Below are 20,413 nucleotides of genomic sequence, written 5' to 3'. Positions count from 1 at the left end.
GGTGAAAAGTGTATTTCTCAGAAAAACTTTGAAGGAAAATTTCTTGGTATGCTATATATGTCTCACCTGTGATGCTTGGCAACACATCTGGTTTCGCTGAAGTCTACAAATTATTATGACTCATTGTTTTTGCATTACTATACTTGGCATGAGAAACACTGCCAGCTATCCTGAAAGAAGCTGTCAACTTAATAAAAGCCAGGGCCTTTAGTCACCAACCTTTCAAGAGTTTTTATTAAGAAATAGAAACAGAATTCTAGAATTCTATCTAGAAGTTGGATGGTTTTCCAAAAGATAAGTCTTAAAGCCCTCAGTTAAAGTAGAAGTCTCACAAGAAAGAAAGAAAGCCCACTTGGAAAATTTTGACAGGAAAGATTGCTATTACTTCATGGATATTTTGATTTACATGAATATTGCAAAATTTTTATAAAGACCCTTTGATCACCGTCATGGATAATGATAAAAATCTATGTGCTCTTATGTCCAAGCTGCCATTCTGGAAGAGGAATTGGAGGAGGCAACTATACTTATAATCAAAGGCATGCAAATTTTTTAAACTAAGTATGCTCTCTCCCTGTCTTTTGGATCAGTAAAAAATATAAAATTTTAATAGGTTTGGTGTGGGCAGGTGTGGTAAAATTGATACTTTTACATATATAGTAGTATGTATTGGTATACTTGTTTAGTCTGGAAGTATGCTAAGAATCACTACTAAGGAAATACTTCAGAAGACAGAAGAAATTGTGTTAAGATGGTGTTTTTTGCAGTATTATTCACTCTGCAGAAAAACTGGAAGCTAAATTTATAACAGTAAGGAAATTGTTAAGTAAATTCCTATGAGAATTCCACGTTTTGTTTTTGAGATTAGAGATGCTTTTGTACATAGGCATTAAAAAACTCCCTAAATCAGTTTTTAAATTAAGAGCGATGCTTTCTAAGCAAGCTTTTCATTACATTTTCATTTCTTGGTGGTGGACGGGGTCGATGTGCTTTTGCTCTAGCAGACACCTCCCCACTCTCCATCATTTCTTTCTATCATGCAAGTTCCTAAGATAATCATTGTTCCATGGCACACCTTTCAAAAAGTGAAATGATCTTCCCTTTAGTTGAAAACATAAAACAGGTTTCATAAATTTAATGACAAAATTTAATAAACTCTACTTGGTAGTCTATCCAAAATCAGATGGATCTTTCTTTTGAACACAGAATATTTCCATTTAATATCTTCTAGAGTTTAATATGCTGCTTTTCATCTACCAAAAGCATGATTGGTATAGACATCAGAAGAGGCATGATAACCTTAAGATCTCTAAGCTCTATGCAAGTGGATACAAACTCACTGCCAACAGGGGCTAGACAGGTAAAATAATTAAGTGACAGGGACTAGGAATAATAACAGCATTGCCATAGATGAATGATGATTAGCTTCAGGATTAGGAGCATTAGAATGTGGTAGGGGCTGTGGCAAACTGGAGTATGACTTTCTTTTTGAAAGACAACAACTATTACATTACTTAGGCACAAACATTTGGAAAACTGGCCCAAGTCTCCTTCTCCCCCCTCCCCACCCCACCAAAAGAAGTCAGAAATTCAGAATTGATAAGAAGTTTCCAGATTTTTGAAGTCCTGGCTTCTAATTCCTTTTGAAATAGTGCATGAACCAAAACTTACTGGTCAAGAGGCCAAGTAAAATACATCTGTCTGCTAATTCAGGCCCTGAGCCATAAATTCTAACTTGTGCACTATACTCTCAAATTTGATCATCCAAAAGCAGTGTATTCTTACTACACCAAAGTAAATTTCTGGTTGTATTAGTTTTCTGTTATTTCATAACATTACCACAATCATAACAGCTTAAAACAACACAATTTATTATCTCAGCTTCTGTAGATCAGAAGTCTGGGCATGTCATGACTGGAGTCTCTGCTCAAGGTCTTGCCTGGCTGAAATCAAGATAACCAGCTGGGGATGAGGGTTCCCTTCCAAGCTTACTGGTTGTTGGCAGTATTTATATATCCTTGCAGTCATAAAGCTAGGGTCCCCATTTTTCTGCTACCTGTTGGCCAGGGACTGCTTTTAGTTCCTAGAGGCCACCTGGAGTGATAGTTCATAATTCTTTTTGTTTCCAAAATATCTCATTATTGTTTCTTTCAGATTTATTACCACCTCTCCATGCCAATTTATCCTAGGAACCCAAGAATGCTGGTTAGGTTGTTTGTTTTAGCTGTTATGAATAATGCTGTGAGCTATCATGTACAACTTTGTGTGGACATATGTTTGCATTTCTCTTGGATATATGCCTAGGAGTAGAATTACTGGGTCATATGGTAACTCTGTTTAACCTTTTGAAGAACTGCCAGACTGTTCTCCAAAGCAGTTGCACCATTTTATAATCCCCCCAGCAGTGTAGGAAGGTTCCAGCTTTTCAACATACTTGCTAGCCAACACTTGTTATCTGTCTGTTTGATTCTAGCCATCCTAGTGAGTGTAAAGTGGAATCTCGTTATGGGTTTGCTTTGCATTTCCTTCGTGGCTAGTTTTTTGTTTTTGTTTTTGTTGGGGGCCGGGGTGGCGGGGGGGGGAGGGGTGGTGCACATTTCATGGATTTGAACAAATATATGACATGTATTCATCACTGTGGTATAATACAGACTATTTTCACAGCCCTAAACGTCTGTTGTGCTCCATTTATTCATCCCTCTCCCCCAACCCCTGGCAACCACTGATGTTTTTACTATCTCCATAGTTTTGTTTTTCCAGGAATCAAACAATGTATAGCCTTTTCAAATTGCCTTCTTTCACTCAGTATGCATTTAAAATTTTTTCTTATCTTTTCATGGCTTGATAACATTTTTTTTTTTAGTACTGAATAATATACTCCATTGTCTGGATATACTACAGTTTATCCATTCACCTACTAAACAACATCTTGGTTGCTTCCAAGTTTTGGCAGTTACAGTAAAGCTGCTATAAACGTTTGTGTGCAGGTTTTTACGTGGACATAAGTTTTCAGCTCCTTTGACTAAATAACCAGGAATGTGATTGCTGGATTGTATGGTAAGAGTGTTTAGTTTTATAAGAAATCCCCAAACTGTTTTGCAAAGTGGCTGTATCATTTTGCTTTCCCACCAGCAATGAACGAGAGTTCTTGTTGCTCCACATTTTTGCCAGTCGTCTGTCAGTGTTCGAGATTTGGGCTGTTTTAATAGGTATATAGTGATATAGCTAATTTGCATTTCACTGATGACATATATGTAGAGTATGTTTTCATATGCTTGTCATCTGTATATCTTTGGCGATGTGTCCATTAGGTCTTTGGCCAATTTTTAAATCGGGTTGTTTTCTTGTTGAGTTTTAAGAGTACTTTGTATAGTTCGGATAAAAGTGCTTTATGGGATGTGTATTTTGCAAATATTTTTTCCTAGTTGCAGTTTGTCTTATTCTGTTAGCATTGTCTTTTGCAGAGCAGAAATTTTTAATTTTAATTAAGTCCAGCTTATCAATTCTTTCTTTCATGGATCATGCCTTTAGTGTTGTATCTAAAAAGTCATACTCATATCCAAGGTCACCTAGATTTTTTTTCTATGTTTTCTTCTAGAAGTTTTATAGTTTTTCATTTTACCTTTAAATCTGATTTGTTTTGAGTTAATTTTTGTGAAGGGTGTAAGGTCGGGGTTTAGATTAATTTTTTTGCATGTGGATGTCCAGGTGTTCCAGTACTATTTGTTGAAAAGATTCTGCTCTATTGTATCGCTTTTGCTCCCTTGTAAAAGATGGGTTATGTGGATCTATTTCTGCGCTATTCTGTTTCAATTGATCTATTTGTCAGTCCTTTTACCAATACCACACTGTCTTAGTTACTGTAGCTTTACAGTAAATCTTGAAGGTAGGTAGTATCAGTCATCCAGCTCTGTTCTTCAATATTGTGTTGGTTATTCTGGGTCTTCAGTCTCTCCATATAAACTTTTAAGTTCGTCAGTATCCACAAAATAACTTGCTGGGGTTTTGATTTGGATTACATGAATATATAAATTAAGTTGGGAAGAACTGACATCATGACAATATTTAGTCTTCCTGTCCATGAACATGAAACATCTTTCTGTTGATTTAGTTCATTGATTTTGTTCTTCAGAATTTTGTAGTTTTCCTCATATAGATTTTAGGCATATTTTGCTAGATTTATACCTAAGTATTTTATTTTGGGAAGGTTAATGTAAATGATACCGTGTTTTAGTTTTCAGATTTCACTTATTCATTGTTCATAAAAAGGAAAGCAATTGATTTTTGTATATTAACCTTATACTCTTTAACCTTGCTGTAATCACTTATTTTTACAGAAGTTTTTTGTCCATCTTTTGGATTTTTCTACATAGGTGATTATGTCATCTGATCAAAGACAGTTTTGTTTCTTTCTTCTCAATCTGTTGGCCTTTTTTTTTTTGCCTCTTGTCTTACTATGTTAGCTAGTATCTTCAGTATGATGTTGAAAAGAATGGTGAGAGTGGACTTTCTTGCCCTATTTCTGATTTTACTGGGAAAGCTTTGAATTTATCATGGTTAAGTATGGTGTTAGCCATAGGTTTTTTTTGTAAGTATCCTTTGTCAAGTTGAGGAGGTTCCCTTCTATTCCCAGTTTACTGAGAGTTTTTATTATGATTAGATGTTGGTTTTGTCAAATGCTTTTTCTGCATCTATTGATTCGATGATATGATATTTCTTTTTAACCCGTTGATGTGATGGATTACATTAATTGAATTTCAAATATTGAACCAACCTTACATACATGGGATGAATCACAATTGATCGTGGCATATAGTTTTTATACATAGTCGGATTCAATTTGCTAATATTTCATTAAGGGTTTTTGCATCTGTTTTCATGAGAAACATTGATCTGTCATTTTCTTTTTTTGTAATGTCTTTGATTTTGATTTTAGGGTAATGCTGGTCTCATAGGGTGAGTTAGGAAATATTCCCTGTGCTTATAACCTCTGAAAGGGATTGTAGAGAACTGGTGTAATTTCTTCCTTAAATGGTAGAATTTACCAATGAACTCATCTGTGCCTGGTGCTTTTTCTTTTGAAATATTATTAATTATTGATTCAGTTTCTTAAATAGATACAGGCCTATTCAATTGTCTATTTGTTTGAGTTTTGGCAAATTGTGTTTTTCAAGGAAGCTGTCTATTTCATCTAGGTTATCAAATTTGTGGACATAGAGTTGTTCATGATATTCCATTATTATCCTTTTAATGTCCATGGGATCTGTAGTGATGTGTCCTCACTTTCATTTCTGATATTAGTGATTTATGTCCTTTTTTTTCCTGATTTTGGGCTTATTGATTTCCTTTTCAAAGAACCAGCTTTTGGTTTCATTAATTTTCTCTATTGAGTTCCTGTTTTCAACTTCATTGATTAGCGCTCTAATTATTATTGGTTTTCTTCTACTTACTTTGAATTTAATTTGCATTTCTTTTTCTAGTTTCCTAAGAGCTAATGCTTTTTAAACATTTTTATTTGCCTGGAGCATGGATTCTTTTAGAATATAAACCAATATTTCATGGGTGTTATGGTAATTAAATACTGAACTTTTACATGTGTAATTTCCTATGTGTATTCATATACTATTTTTTGAAATTCTTCTTATTTATTCATGAGAAACTAGAGATTTTGGCTGACTTTAAGTGCCATTAGCAGAACCTGTAATTGTTGGTAATTAAATGCTTTATGTTGATTTAAGAATACCTTTGAGTGGCCAAGCTAGGGAAATGGAATTAAAAAATTAACTAGTATATTACCCAAATTAGGGATGATTTTTCTCCTTCCTTTCCCAGAGTATTTTGCCAAGTGCTTGCATTACTTGTATAATGGGTAAAATTTATGATCAGAGGAGACCCAAGTGAGGAGAGGGACAGTCATCTTTGCTGGGAATGGCAGGTAAAGGCAGGTATTTACCTGGTACATTTTGAGAGCACTTAAGGACCTACAAGATAAGTTATTGAACTTTTTTTTCCTTCTGTTTTTTAAATTGAGGTTATCCATTCTTTAGCTCTGCCTTTTGAGTTTCACTGAACAAGAGTAGTTTTAAAAAAATATTTTATTTCTAACAGATTGAATTTATTCATATTTTGGAGGACAAGATAACCCAAATAAACGAACAAAAGAGATGAAATTGTCATGCTAATAGAAAATACTTTTATGGTTCTGTCCGTATTAAGAGGGTTAAAGATTTTTTAAACATTGTTTCATGTCAATAATATATTTTTTGTAAAAACATCTTTGTATGGCATGATAGGTATTTTTTAAATATGATTTTTTTTGTTTGTACTAAAAGTATCTGAAAAGTTAGTATTTGTACAGAGCACTTTAATCAGCCTTGTAGTAAAATCACACATACGTAGGTTGTTAAATGGCAAAGAACAGCTTGTGCCGATGAGCCCAAATGAAACTGTTCTCTTTTACTAGAGTTAACTGGCTTATGTAAAGATTCTGGTTGATATAATTTCTCTTACCTTTACTTACTCACATTTGGTTTTTAAGATTTAATGTGATGGCCCCTGGCTCTGCACATACTTGGCTTTGCTAGCAAATTATGTAGCTTTCGATATTATTTCAGATAATATTTGGAATAACATAAAATATTACTGTTTTTGATATTAGGTCATTATTTTTAAATAATGTTCAAAAGTAATACAGTATTTAATATTCGTCATATTTACCAGGCTATTTCTGAGTTACTTGATATTAAAAAACAAGCCTGAAGATAAAATCATCTTTTCTTATATATTCAGATAACTATTGTAGGGTTCTTCGATAATGTTATTTTGCTTGAATGTTTAAAATATTGTTAGCTATATCAAATTACAGTCCATGTTTAAAAATAGAAAACTTTTTTGCACAGTAGGTATTCCTAAAGAAAGGATGAGCAAAATATATATGTTATGTTGAACACCCATAGCACCTGAGACAAGTGTGTGTGTCCCTTAATGTTTGTTATTTATTTATTAAATACTAAATAGATTAAGAAGTTATAGACTAAATTGAGTTTTTTTTTAATTCCACTATAAATGATCACCTATAGGGACTGATCAGAAGGCTAACATCCTTGGAAGAAAAATTGAGAGAGTTCTAAAAAAGTTTGAGGGGTGCGCTGAGGCCAGGGATCTAGAGGTACCCTGTGGGGAGCATGTTAAGAATATTACTGATTGACTCATTTTATTTGCGAGCCACCTGCCTGTATGAAATACTTTAATATTTTTAAATTCCTCATTATTTTATATTTCACAGGAAAGTGAATCTTTATAAGGTCGGTGATGCTTGTACTGCTTTTACTGCTGTTATTACTTTGCTTTTTTTTCCCCTCTAGAGTAATGTAGTTTTAATCAGTAAACATCTTAATTATCATTCTATACTATTTAATACCCAGTTTGGCATATTATTCTGATTCTGTTATCTGCATAGTAAATATGATTGACTTCATAAGAGTCACAACAAATAACTGCTTTTCTTTCATTCCTAGGCAAATACTGTGGTCTCGGGTTGCAAATGAACCATTCAATTGAATCAAAAAGCAATGAAATTACAGTGCTGTTCATGAGTGGAATCCATGTTTCTGGACGAGGATTTTTGGCCTCATACTCAGTTATAGAGAAACAAGGTAATTTTCACTTTATACCAATGCTCCCACATTTTATGCTTTCTAAAAACAAAAATGGAATGTTTCTTTGAGTACCTGTTATCTGAGTTTGGAACAGAGTAGAAAGACCGAACAGTTAATAATATATATATAAAGTTGACAAATAAAATTAGATCAGTTTTTAGAAATCCAGAAATTAAAAATGTATTAACTTTTTATATAAAGTCCGTATACTTCCCTTTCCTTAATAGAGGAAATAGTGATAGTTTCACTTTTGTAATATTGGACACAATGATAACTTTTAAAAAGTCTGTCAATTATTGAAATGTATTATCAATTTAAAGCTTTATTATCCACATTTTACCATTTTATGATACTGTGTTAGAGACCATATTACCATTCTTAAAAAATAGCGTCTCATACCACCAGGAGTACCCTGAGTGCTATCTGAGATACTACAAAATAAGCATGTGATATTTTTACATTGTTAATGTTTAGAATAGGGGAAAAATTACAAGGCTATGAAGTAGAGTAGAATGCAAACTTTTTCTGAATCTGCAAGATAAAATGCAAGATTCGAATGAAATCTGTCTAAGTGTTTTAGCTACTTGGCATGTATTTGTTCCCTTCTGCTCTTAGGGGTACTATGGTGAGAATGCTTAAGAAGTTTCTCAAGGATATATCAAAACATTCATTTAAATTATTTTTATATTAAACAATGATTTATCTAAGTTGACCATTTAAAATAAAAAATTATGGGTTTTTTTTTTAATTGTATAAATGAGAAAATTGTCAAAAACCTCCTAGGTGTGGGCACTAGGAATGACTGAGGGCAAAACAGGCTTCCTTCTGAGCTGTGATAGGTTTGAGATAAATACTGTATGTATCATTAAAAGTTTCCTTTGGAATGTGAGAGGAGAGAGCTGTTCTTTGTGAGGAAGAATCTGCTTTCCCTTAGTTTCTAAGCTATGGAACAAGGTATGACGTCTAATCACTCAGAGTGTGAAAGAAAATTCATTTAGATGGAATATTAGAAAGAAAATAACTGGTTGAAACATTATGCTGATGAACAATTAATATTTTTGATAGAACCAGGAAAACTGAGGCAGTGTAATATTGTAGAAGGGGTACTAGATAGCCCTGGAATTAAAACCGGGTGACCTCTGGCCAGTCATTTCACCTCTGTGAGTGTCATCTGTAAATGAGTTAGTTGGGAGGACTAAATCCAATAATACACGTATAGTGTCTGTGGGTACACAACGTAATAGGCACAAAACAAATGTTAGTTCCCCTCTTTCACCGCTGTACACACAGGTACTCATTTTCCCCCACTCTTACCATCAAAACAGTAAGGTGAAAAAGAGTGAGATGATGATAGATTTTCATCCTTTTAATTTTACTTCCTGAAAGTCTTGGGTTGATAGGTGAGAGAATAGAAAATAAACATTTAATTTGCTGCTTATAAGTTTCTTGTCCTAATATAAGTTAAATTATTTGTTTTGCTTTATATTTGACCCTTTCTCTTTGTTACTTGACGTGAAGTTTTCTGGAAAATATTAAGAAAATGGTTCTTACGCTGGATATTTAAATTATGGATCTTTTTGAGCCACAGAAACTTGACGTCCTGCCTTAAAGTTTCTTAAGAATTGACAGTGATTTCAGATAACAGAATCAGTATGTTGTAGACATATATCTCTATGCCAAATTCCAAATGGCTGTGACATTATTTTAGATGAATCTTAGTTTCTAAAGTTTAAATATCTATCATAATTTGGAAGTTCTGTATAGTAAGACTTTTAAAACTCAAAACTCATAACCAATTTGGGAAGATCTCTCCTGAGGTGGGGTTTGTTTTTTGTTTGTTTGTTTGTTTGTTGTTTGTTTTTGCACATTCTTGTCCCATCCATCAAGCATTTGTTTAATTTGAGTGAACTGGCTAAATTCAAGAGAACACTGGTTGAATTTCTTACTACTTCTTGGGTGGCCTTTTATTCACTATTCTTATAATGATGCATTCATTTGAAGGGTGTTTGGCTTTGGTAGAGAGCCTCAGTTTGTTTCTATCTAGGAAATTTAGCTGCCACACTGAATTTTGTGAATATTTTCAAAGAACATCACTACATGCCCCAAGCTTAACAACCTAAGTTGAAGGTTTAGAGTATTTAGGACGATTGTGAAAAATGTTGTTTCAACAGCTTCTTCATTTTTTAAACTCTCATAAAGACTTGTTAAAGTTATAGGATATATTGTGGTAGAATCCTGATTCTGTGAGATAGACTAATTTTCATTACTTTGTGTAAAAGCCCATTGCAAAATTATATTCCCTTTAATGGCTTATTTCCTGCTATATGCTTGGCATTGAGAAAATAGCAGTAAATAACAGACACAATCACACCTTCATAGGTCTTACAATACAGAGTTGGAACAAGATATCAAACCCATGGTTACCTAACTATAGTTATGATAAGTAAAATGAAGGAAACATTCAAGCAATAGGAGGCCAGAGGAGTGGAAGATTGATAAAGAGCAAAGCTCTCCCAAAGAAGTCACTGTTAAGTTAAGAACTGAAGGATTAATTGGAGATTCCAGACAGACAAGAAAGTAAGAACATTGTAGGGGAAAATACAGAAGATGCAAAGGTCTCATGGTAGGAAGGAGGGATCAGAAAAGAAGCCAGCACAGCTAGGGTGGTATGAATGCATGGTGAGTAGGTCACATTATTCAAGGCTTTGTAGGAAATGTAAGGGTTTGAGCTTGACTAGATTTATGTTTTTGTTTGTTTTTATCTTCCCTGCCCTGTGAGGAGTGGGTTTGAAGAGATAAGAATAAATGTAGGGAGGTCAGTTAAGAGGCTGTTAGTGAAAACTGGATTATTAAGAGGTCTTGTTATGTATGTAATTCTAGAATTAGGCCAGTTTTTAAATCCTTTAGAATACGACATATATTCAACAAGAAAACATTACAAAGAATTAGGATTCATCCTACCCGAGTTTAAGTTGTGATAGGCGGCTTTGGACAAAAAGTAACCACCTTGGATGAAGCTCTGGACTGCTGTAATGCCTAGGTTGTATCTAGGGTAGTGTCTCTTCACTTTGTGTCTAGTTTTTATCTTCATGGTTTTATTCTTTTTTGTTACTTTTAATTATCTTCGAGCAGTAATTTCCAGTCTTTTCCATTATTAGTTATCTTTTTAATTTTTGTCTGTAAACCTTATTTTGAAAGATTGTGTCTTCCAGTGAAAGGTTAAGTTTTCTCATTTCCCCGTTGGATAGCAGGCAAAGATAGATATAAATATGTCAACACTTAATAATTATGGGAGGACTGAGACTTCTATTCACAGTTGGTATAATTCCTTAAAATTCTAACTAGATTTTCTGAAATTGAAATTTTCATCTGAAAATTGAAGGTGTATATGGACCTTCGAGATAGAATGTCATATTAGCAACCACTATTTAGAAATTCTGTAGAGGGAAACTCCTGCATTTCTGCCGGTCTTACTGAGAAAGGCAGAACCAGCCATTCTCAGTAACGCAGATCTTTTTTAATCTAGTATGCTGATAAATGCTACTGACGTTTTCATTCTGAAATATAGACTTTAAAACAGCATTTACCACTGGACCTGAAAAGCAAAGTTTTATAGGTCAGTGATCTAAATTCTTAGTTTTGAATCTGTTTACCATTGGCTAGTTTCCAGGAAAAGCTTAACATTTCTAAGATGATTCTGGGCAATGATTTTTTAAGTTATTTTAGTTTTAGAATAGTGAGCCCAGAAGACATAGCTGCATTTTCTTTGAAAGCTTCAAGTCCTTAAGGCATCTTCTATTTTTGCCATAAATTGGGTGGTGTGTGTGCGTGATTGAAAAGCAATAATTTGATACGCCTTTTGTGGAACATGAAATCACAGCTTAAAAGGTAATTTTTAAACCTTATTACTTTAGATTTCACCAATCCAGGATTTCGTAGTGGTCAGTCTACAGTTTGCCTTTTTTTTTTTTTTTTTTTCCCTTAACTATCTTTTTTTTTTTTCCTTAACATTTTATTTTTTTATTTATTTTTATTTTTCCCCCTACCCCCTATCCCTGGTCAGTTTGCCTTTATTTTTATGAGGAAAAATCATCAATGGTTTAAAATTTCATGTGAAATAAAATAATCCAATTTAGATATTAGTGTACTTCCTAATTGGAACTCATAAACACTTTTTCATTCATTGCCTGCTGACCCCTTAGAATTTGATGAAAGTGTGCTTAAGACTTGTGAACAGCTGGGCCTAGGAAATATTTCCATTTGACAATATTATTGTTGCTATATGCTAGATTATTTTTAGATTTAACACCAATAGTATAACAATTTTCTGATTGCCACATTCTTTAACCACATTTTTTTTGAAAATATTTTCCATTTCTTCCATCTTATATCAGATTATATCAACTTGTAAATGAAACCTAGGGCAAAATAGAGAACTCCTTTCTAATAGAGTCCAGATTTCGTAACTGGTATTTTTTTCTTCATGGAGTGTTTTTGGTTTTGAAAATAGAGCACGAATTCTTTAGATTGTTTGCTACCTTAATCGTACAGTAATTTTATAGACTCTTTTCTGTTTTGAGTACTACACTTAGCTAGGTTTCTATTTTTAGTTTTTCTGTTGTGTTCCTAATTTTTGTTACTGTTGTATCTGGCAAACATTTTTAAACTTTTAAACTTATCTAGTAAGATTTTATTAATAAAGTCTCAGTTTGCATGCATATTTTTAGATTTGTCCATATTTACACAAATTAATATATATAGTGTTTGTGTGCATAACATAGTACACATGTAGAAAAATATCTATTTTTGTGTCAGTTTGTAGAGCAAAGGTGCCGATGAGAGAAGTATTACCAATTTTGCAGAGGAAGAGTATTGATAAACAGAATCTGTTAAGATGGTGTTAACCTAAAGAGGCAGTTAAACTTACAGGATAGAGTTTATTCCATACTGACAGATAAGCTGAAGGACACCTTAATGATTTTATTTTTTTCTGTGTGTTTCATTTCTTTAGTACATTAGGAATGCTCTGAAGGGACTAGATATGTGTTTGTGCTGTCTTGAGCTATCTAATGGATATATTCATTCACTGCTGCTCTTATTAATGTTTTAGTGTCTTAGATACTGTGTAGGTCACGAAAGAATTGTATGATCTTTTAATGTGGCTTATATTCATTTTTTAGTGTATAGGAATTTAGGTGTAAAAGTTTGATTTATCCATATGTAACTTACAGCCTGACTACATTGTTTATTGCCTTAGGCAACTGAGCTATGCCTGCATCATCCATAAGAAAGCATTAAGTATTTCCATCTGAGAAATTTTTTCCTGAGCTCCTACTATGGACTCAGCTCCCATATATGGCATCGTAATAATTCTAAGAGAAACAAGATTTAGTCCTACACTCAGTATGTAAAAGGAGATAAGATGTAAAATACTTTATATAGTATCCGGCATTTGGTAGATGTTAGTTGAGTGAATCACAATAAATTCTATTATATATGTAAATTTCTCTTCATAAAATTGCAGATGGTATAAATCAATACCAGGTTCCTGTCATGGAAACAAGGAATTAGGCCCAGGGTCACACAATTACATTGACAGGAGAACAGCATCAAGGTGAGCCTTGTCCCTGAATCTTCCAGCACTTGAACAAAGCAGCAGTCCACACACTACAGTGCAAGGTTGCTGACAAGGTGTGAATCAGGAAAACAAGGCTTTATGTTCCTTTAGACTCTGGGAAATTGTTTACTTAAAAAATTTTAAAGCAAGCAGAGGAGAAGAATTTGTAGGTATACATTATCCTGCATCTTTTTTTTGTTTTCTCCTTTCTAGTAAATAAATACAGTAACTTAGTTGTAGTACTTTATGTTTTCTTGAGTTAGAATAAATATGGCACTCAGCCATCCCTTTCTTCAGAAGTAAATGACTTCAGTTGGACAAAAAGTATACCCCACAGCTAAAATAGTTGGTGTTATACTATTGTAAATGATAGGTGCTAACATTCCTGAGAGTCTTTTTTTTCAATTCAATCAAGCACACAAAACTAAGAGTATTAAATAGAGGAAAATCTAACCCTATTTCACAATCCTACAGTCTCAGAAATAGCCAATGCTGTCGAAAAACTTTCTAAGTAACCAATATTCTGATATTTTTCATTGATTTGTGAGCTTATAAAATATTTATTGTATTTTCATGGTATTATGTATGGGTTAACATTAGATGTCGTGTTTAAATAAATATTTCATCACACAATTATAAAGTTCCCAGGCTTTGCAGTTATTGCGTGTTGGAAAAAATTTTAATCATAACTTAATTTTTTTTAAAACCCTGTGTATAAGATATCACAATTATGGCTGATAGTAGTATTGCTGGTTAAGTTTGGAGCTGTCTTAGAAAATCTGACGTTGGTGTCTTCATTAAGAAAACCCTGGAATCTTTCATCCTGTTGATTATTGGCTTGCTTTTGTTTTTGTATTTTTTCATGCTCTTCCTCACAGTCACATTATGCTGCCTTCAAAACTCCACCTGTTTAGAGGCCTGCCTCCTCTAGAAAGCCTTCTAGGGTTAAGGAAGGCAGGTATTAGGGAACACATAACAGAAGGATAGGAGCTCTTTTTACAGGGATTACGATTATACTCACTTTCGGGTTCGTTTCTACTGCTAAAACTAGTGTAGAATCTACACTGTAGATGCTAATTCTGCTTTGGGCTGTAGAAGGAAAAGAGAATAGAATGCTAGTCCGCTTGAGCAGAACCCCTGAGGGCATTTGCCTCCTGCCGCTGCCACTCTTGTCTAGAGCACCCGAATGAAACCCGTTGTGTTTTAGTAACGTACGTGTTATAAACAGTTTGTATGTATTACAAATGTTGGATTAATATTACCAAAATAGGCTCCCATACAGAGGCTCTTAATTAAGAATGGAGTAAATTATATACTTCCCAGCACTTTGAACGTATCACCAATTTTCTGATATTGTAGGACCAGTTACAGTGGATCCAGCATGATAATTGAGTTGACAAATTAGAGTTTTATTGGTATCTGTTATAATATCTCTCTCTCTCTCTCTCTCTCTCCTCTCTCTCGCTCTCTCTCTCTCTCTCTCTCTCTCTCTCTCTCTCTCACACACACACACACACACACACACACACACACACACACACACACACACACATATCTATCAGAATCGACTACCTCTGAACACCTAACACCTCCACTACCACCACTCTAGTCCAGGTTACCATCAACTCTTGCCTCAATTATGGCAAAAGATTCCTTGCTAACCTTTGTTTCTGGCTTTTCTCCCCTTCAGTCTGCTCTCAATCTAGTGGTCGGTATGATCCTATTAAAATACAGATCTCATCTCACTGTGCCCAACGTCCTTACCTCCAGGACTCTTTAAGATGCGGCTTCTCATTACTCGTTTGACTTCATCTCTTCTCTTCTCTGTATTCACTCTGGCCTCAAACCTGCCGAACAGCCTTCCTCCTCAGAGCCTGACTCTTTCTGCCTATTCTGATGTCTACATACCTCATACCTCACTCTCTCAGAGTTTTCTTCAAATGCCACCTTTTCGGTAAGGCCTACCTACCCTGACCACTCTACTTAAAATTGCAACATTTTAACTCTTCCTAACTGCTTTCCTTTATTTTACTAACACTTGTTATCCACTAACACACTTTTTGTAATAGCTTTATTGAAATATAATTCACATACCGTACAATTCACCTACTTAAAATATACAATTAATTGATTTTCAGTATATTTAGAGTTGTGCAGTCACCACCACTATCAACTTTAGAACATTTTCATCATCCCAAAAGAAACCCCATAGTCAGTAGCAGTCACTTCCCATTTCCTACCCCTTTACCCCCACTCCAGTCTTAGGTAACCACTAATATACTTTTTTTCCTATAGATTTACCTATTCTGGAGATTTTATATAAATCATATAGTATGTGGTCTTTTGTGACTTGTTTCTTTCACTTAGCAAATTTTCAAAGTTCATGTTGTAGTATGCACGAGTACTTCATTCCGTTTTATGGCCAAGTAATATTCCATTATATGGATTTTTTCCCACATTTTTTTTATTTATTCATCAGTTGATGAACATTTGTGTACAAGTTTTGTGTGGACATATATTTCCAATTCTCTTGGATATATACCTAGTAGTAATTGCTGAGTCATATGGTAACTCTATGTTTACCCATTTAAAGAACTGCCAGACCATTTTCCAAAGCAGCTACACCATCTTACACTCCCAGTTTCTCCATATCCTTGCCAGTACTTGTTATTATCTGCCTTTTTGATTCTAGCCATCCTAGTGGGTATAAAGTGGTATCTCATTGTGATTTTAATTTGTATTTCTCTGATAGCTAATGATACTGGGCATCTTTTTATGTGCTTATTGGTCATTTATATGTCTTCTCTGGAGAAATGTCTGTTCAAATCCTTAGCTCATTTTTAAATTGTGTTATTTGTCTTTTTAATATCAAAAGTTGGATACTAGATCCTAATCAGATAAATGATTTGCAAACATTTTCTCCCATTCTGTGGGTTATCTTTCTCTTTCATGATAGTACCTTTGAAGCACCAAAGTTTTTAATTTTGATGAAATTCAATTTATATATTTTTATGTGGTTGCTTTTGTTTCTGGTGTCATATTTAAGAAACTATTGCTTAATCCAAAATCAAGATTTACATCTATTTTTTTCTGAGTTTTATAGTTTTAGGTCTTAAATTTAGATCCACTTTGATTTTTGTATATGATGTGAAGTAGGGATTCAGTTTCATTCTTTTTCATGTAAATAGCCAGTTGTCCCAGCACCATTTGTTAAAAAGACTATTCTTACTCCCACTGACTTGTCTTTACAACCTTGTCAAAATCAATTAACTATAAATATGGGGATTTCTCTCTGCACTCTCAGATCTATTGCATTCATTGGGATAACTTCTTACACGTTGCTGTCAGAAGTCTCTGAGGCAAATGGTTCCCTTTGAGCTATATTTATCTTGCTTAGACTGTGTTCTTATTAGCTGGGAGCCTTGTAGTAATAGTGGTTTTCTGGAAGACTATTTACTTGGGAAAAGATTTCAAGAAAGATACATTTTAAGGCTTCTAAAATTCTCTGCCTAATCGATGTTTTCTTTGCTTTTGTAGAGTTGTGAAGGTCAAAGTCTGTAATCATGACTTACTTTCTCTGTCTTTATTCATCTTGGCTCTCCTTGTGGCTGTCCATTTTGAATTCCTCTTTTCCCCCTAGGGAGCTCGTCTGTGCCTATATACATTTGCATGGCATAATCTGCAGTTTCAGCACTGCATGGACTTATAATAAAGCCCTGTTCTGATCAAGTATATCTATAGTCAACAAGCATTCTGGCGTATGGCCTGAATGTAATGGGTCCAGCTGGCTGTCTTCTTGTGGCTTAAATACCATGTTGGACCACACAGGTACCTTTTTATCCCAGGCTGCTAATCTTAGAAGTTCAATTTCCAGTCTTAGAAGTTGGAAACTCTTTTGGTAGAACAGGAAAGTGGAAAATTAATTCTTATTGATGCAATATGAAGATTGCCAGGAATAACTAGAGTATATATAATTCAGTTTTTCTGCTTTTCCCAGTCAGTACACCCAGTAGTAGTAAACCTCTCTCCAGGCATGTATCCTCTTAAACTCCTAGAACACAGATTTAACCTAATCATTATTCAGATGTCTGTGGTATATAGATATTAATCCATATAATCACTCTCAAAATCCCACTTTCCTATTGGTATAAGTTATTATTTTACAAGACACATTTCAGTTGGATAATAAGCACATAGTTTCTACAGAATTATAAAATAGAATAATCACTTATCCTGTGCTTGTCGTGGTGGCCATTAATTCAACAAATATTCATGTATCATCAGTGCACTAGGACACATGCGAGGTGTTATCTCCATCAGTATATCGATTACCCTCGGCACAGTTGTTTGGCCAAGCATTTATATGTGAAATCACTTACCTTTGTGATTGCCTTATGGCCTTCTTCCAGGTTTTTCTCCCTCCGGCTTAGTACATAATTGGATTTAGTTAGCCAAACATACTAATAATCAGATACTTACTCATCTGTGTAGTCAGTAAATGGTGATTGAAAGCCTCCTGATATGCCATGCACTGTGATCGTTGCTGGTGACAAAAAGGTGAGGACAAATGGCCTCAGTCTCTGTAGACCAGGCATTATCTAATGATGTTGCTTATACCTCTATAATGCATAAACATATCGTTCTTACATAACGCATGGTACTATGAGAACATGTGATAGTCATCCATTCATTAAAACAAACAAAACTAATTTAGGTGCTTCCTATGTGCTGAAGGTGTTTGATGTGAAGGTCAAGGGCAGCTTCTGTAAGGAAGCAACAGTTAAACTGAGACCTTAGAGAGGAGTCAGCTTGCCTAAGGGGCAGTGGAAAAACCATCCAGACTATGAGAAGAGCATGTGCCAGAGGAACTGAAAGGCTAGTGTGACAAGAAGCCAAGATGGGTATGAGACAAGACTGAGGCGGAACCAAGCACTTTAAGACCTTGCGGGCCGTTTTGAGCATTTGCCCTCTGTCCTAAGAGCAGAAGAAAGCCATTAAAATGTTTGAACCAAAGCCACTTTTTATAGAGCCCATGAACTAGGTCTTAGATAGCTTTGCTCTTCTATTTGTTAATTTCTAGATAGAAAATGTTAAAAATTTAAAATTTTGTCATATTCAAAGTAGTGATTCTCTAACTTTAGTGTGTTTAAGAATTTTCTGGAGGACTTGTTAAAACAAATTTTGGGTCCCCACTCCCAGAGATTCTGCAAGTCTGGCTAGTGTTCAAGAATTGGAATTTCTAATAAGTTCCCAGAAGATGCTGATACTGTTGGTCCTGCCATGGACGAGATTTTGAGTTGCAGTTAATTAGAACCAGAGAATGAACTCACCTCTCCTTTTCATTTTTGTTGTTTTCCTGGTGTATAACCAGCAGAGGATCATTTTTAGTCATATAATAACTAAAAGATATTTTTTCTTTGTTTTGGGAACTATATTTTATAGAAGGCATTTAAAGACTATAAATTATACTTCAATGTGTAACTTCTATATATATGATATGTGACTCTCTGAGATGATATGGTAAGTAACTAGCACTTGGGGAGACATAGCCCAGAAATCAAGGTACTTAAAAATCAGGAAGAGAATCGTGGTTAACAAAAATTTGTAAAAAGTTATTATTAGAACTACCTTGACAGCTTTTAAGATTTTGAAATTTAGAGCAATATGGTTTGGGATTTGGAAATAGTGTTTCAGAAATAGTAAACATGTATTATTGAATCCATGTTTTATTTTCGTTTTTCTAGACTTAATTACTTGTTTAGACACTACATCCAGTTTTTTGGAACCTGAGTTCAGGTATGGCCTTATTTTGTGCCTTTTTTCCTTAAAGTTACTCTTCATATACTTCATTCTCGTTCTTTATACACTTAAGATTAACATACATGTTCTGACACATAGTTATTATTCTAAGATATCAAAAAGAGCTTATTTAAAGCTGTTGAGTTGTCATGTTTAAATTTTGCTTTAATTGTAGCATTTGGATCTTCTCCACAATGAAAATGTAATTTTTCATATACTTTAAAAGTAGAATTAGTTACTCTTCAAATCTGGCAAACTGCTAATAATGATACAAGAGCTATTTATCTTTTTTTAAAAAAGAAAATGATTTAGGCTGTTATGGAATTCTTTGGTATTCTTACCCAAATGGCATTTCTACTACTACTTTCCTGCTTTATGCCCTTGTCTCTTGCCTAGTCTAGAATGAACTTCTAATCGATTTGCCATTTCTAACCTTTACTGGCTTTATTCTGCCGTTCACATTGCTACCAAGTTATTGTTTAAAAGACGTATCTCATCATTCCCCTGCTTAAAAATCTTCAGAAGCTCCCAATTAAGACAAAAAGTCATCCAGATTCCTTAGCCTGGTTTTCAGGATCCTGTCCCAGCTCCTAGGGCCATTTATCCAGTCTCATCTATACAGATATTGAAACGGCTCTGCATTATTTATTGTGCTCTGAGGTCATAACTTTCACCTGGAATCACTTGATTCCTCTCTACTTGGCAAAATCATTCTCATCTTCTAAGACCACGTCACTAACCTCCCCACAACTTGCCACCTCTCCCCAAAGAACCTTCATTTTGTCTTCAAGAATGATTTTCTCTATATGGGATGGGTGCACTCTTCAGCACTCATGGCAGATGAGATCCTGGTCAGTAGAGGTAACCCTGGCATCACTGTACGGCACACAGCCCTGCAAAGGGTCTGCTGTCTTGTGCCCTTTACTCTAGCTCCCTTGTCACCGCCCATGTGCAAGCTGCCATCATCTCTCGCCTAGAATACTGCACTATCTGCCTAACACTGTCCCAGGAGCCACAGTACTCTTTTAACTATGAATCAGATTATGTATATATGCTGTCAAAATCCTTTATTGACTTTCTATTTTAACTAGGAAATTTAGTCCAGTTTCCTCACCATAGCCCGCAAGGCCTCTGCATGAGCTGGCTCCTGCCCACCTCTTCAACCTTCTCTCAAACTAACCTTACCTTTGTTCACTGCCCTCTACCTGCACTGGTTGTCCTCGGTTCCAGACATGCACAGGCCTTCCTGCTTCATGGGCGTACTGTTCTTTCCAACTGCGGTGAATTTCCCTCCACTTGCTCCTGTGACAACCGTTAGTCTCTGCTAACGGTTCACTCC

The 20,413-nt window shown here is 34.7% G+C and overlaps 1 protein-coding gene across 1 annotated transcript in view; it reads left to right on the top strand.

Moving 5' to 3' along the window:
• Positions 1-20,413, top strand: part of DCBLD2 (discoidin, CUB and LCCL domain containing 2) — a 77,246-nt gene that overhangs the window by 30,459 nt on the left and 26,374 nt on the right. Inside the window, exons 3-4 of the mRNA XM_006916543.3 lie at positions 7,518-7,655; positions 19,020-19,071. Of these exons, the coding sequence (XP_006916605.1) occupies positions 7,518-7,655; positions 19,020-19,071 (190 nt within the window). The remainder of the gene's footprint in view (positions 1-7,517; positions 7,656-19,019; positions 19,072-20,413) is intronic.

Source organism: Pteropus alecto, unplaced genomic scaffold (genome assembly GCF_000325575.1).
Source record: "Pteropus alecto unplaced genomic scaffold, ASM32557v1 scaffold164, whole genome shotgun sequence".
NCBI lineage: Eukaryota > Metazoa > Chordata > Mammalia > Chiroptera > Pteropodidae > Pteropus > Pteropus alecto.
This window is presented reverse-complemented; position numbering and strand designations above follow the sequence as displayed.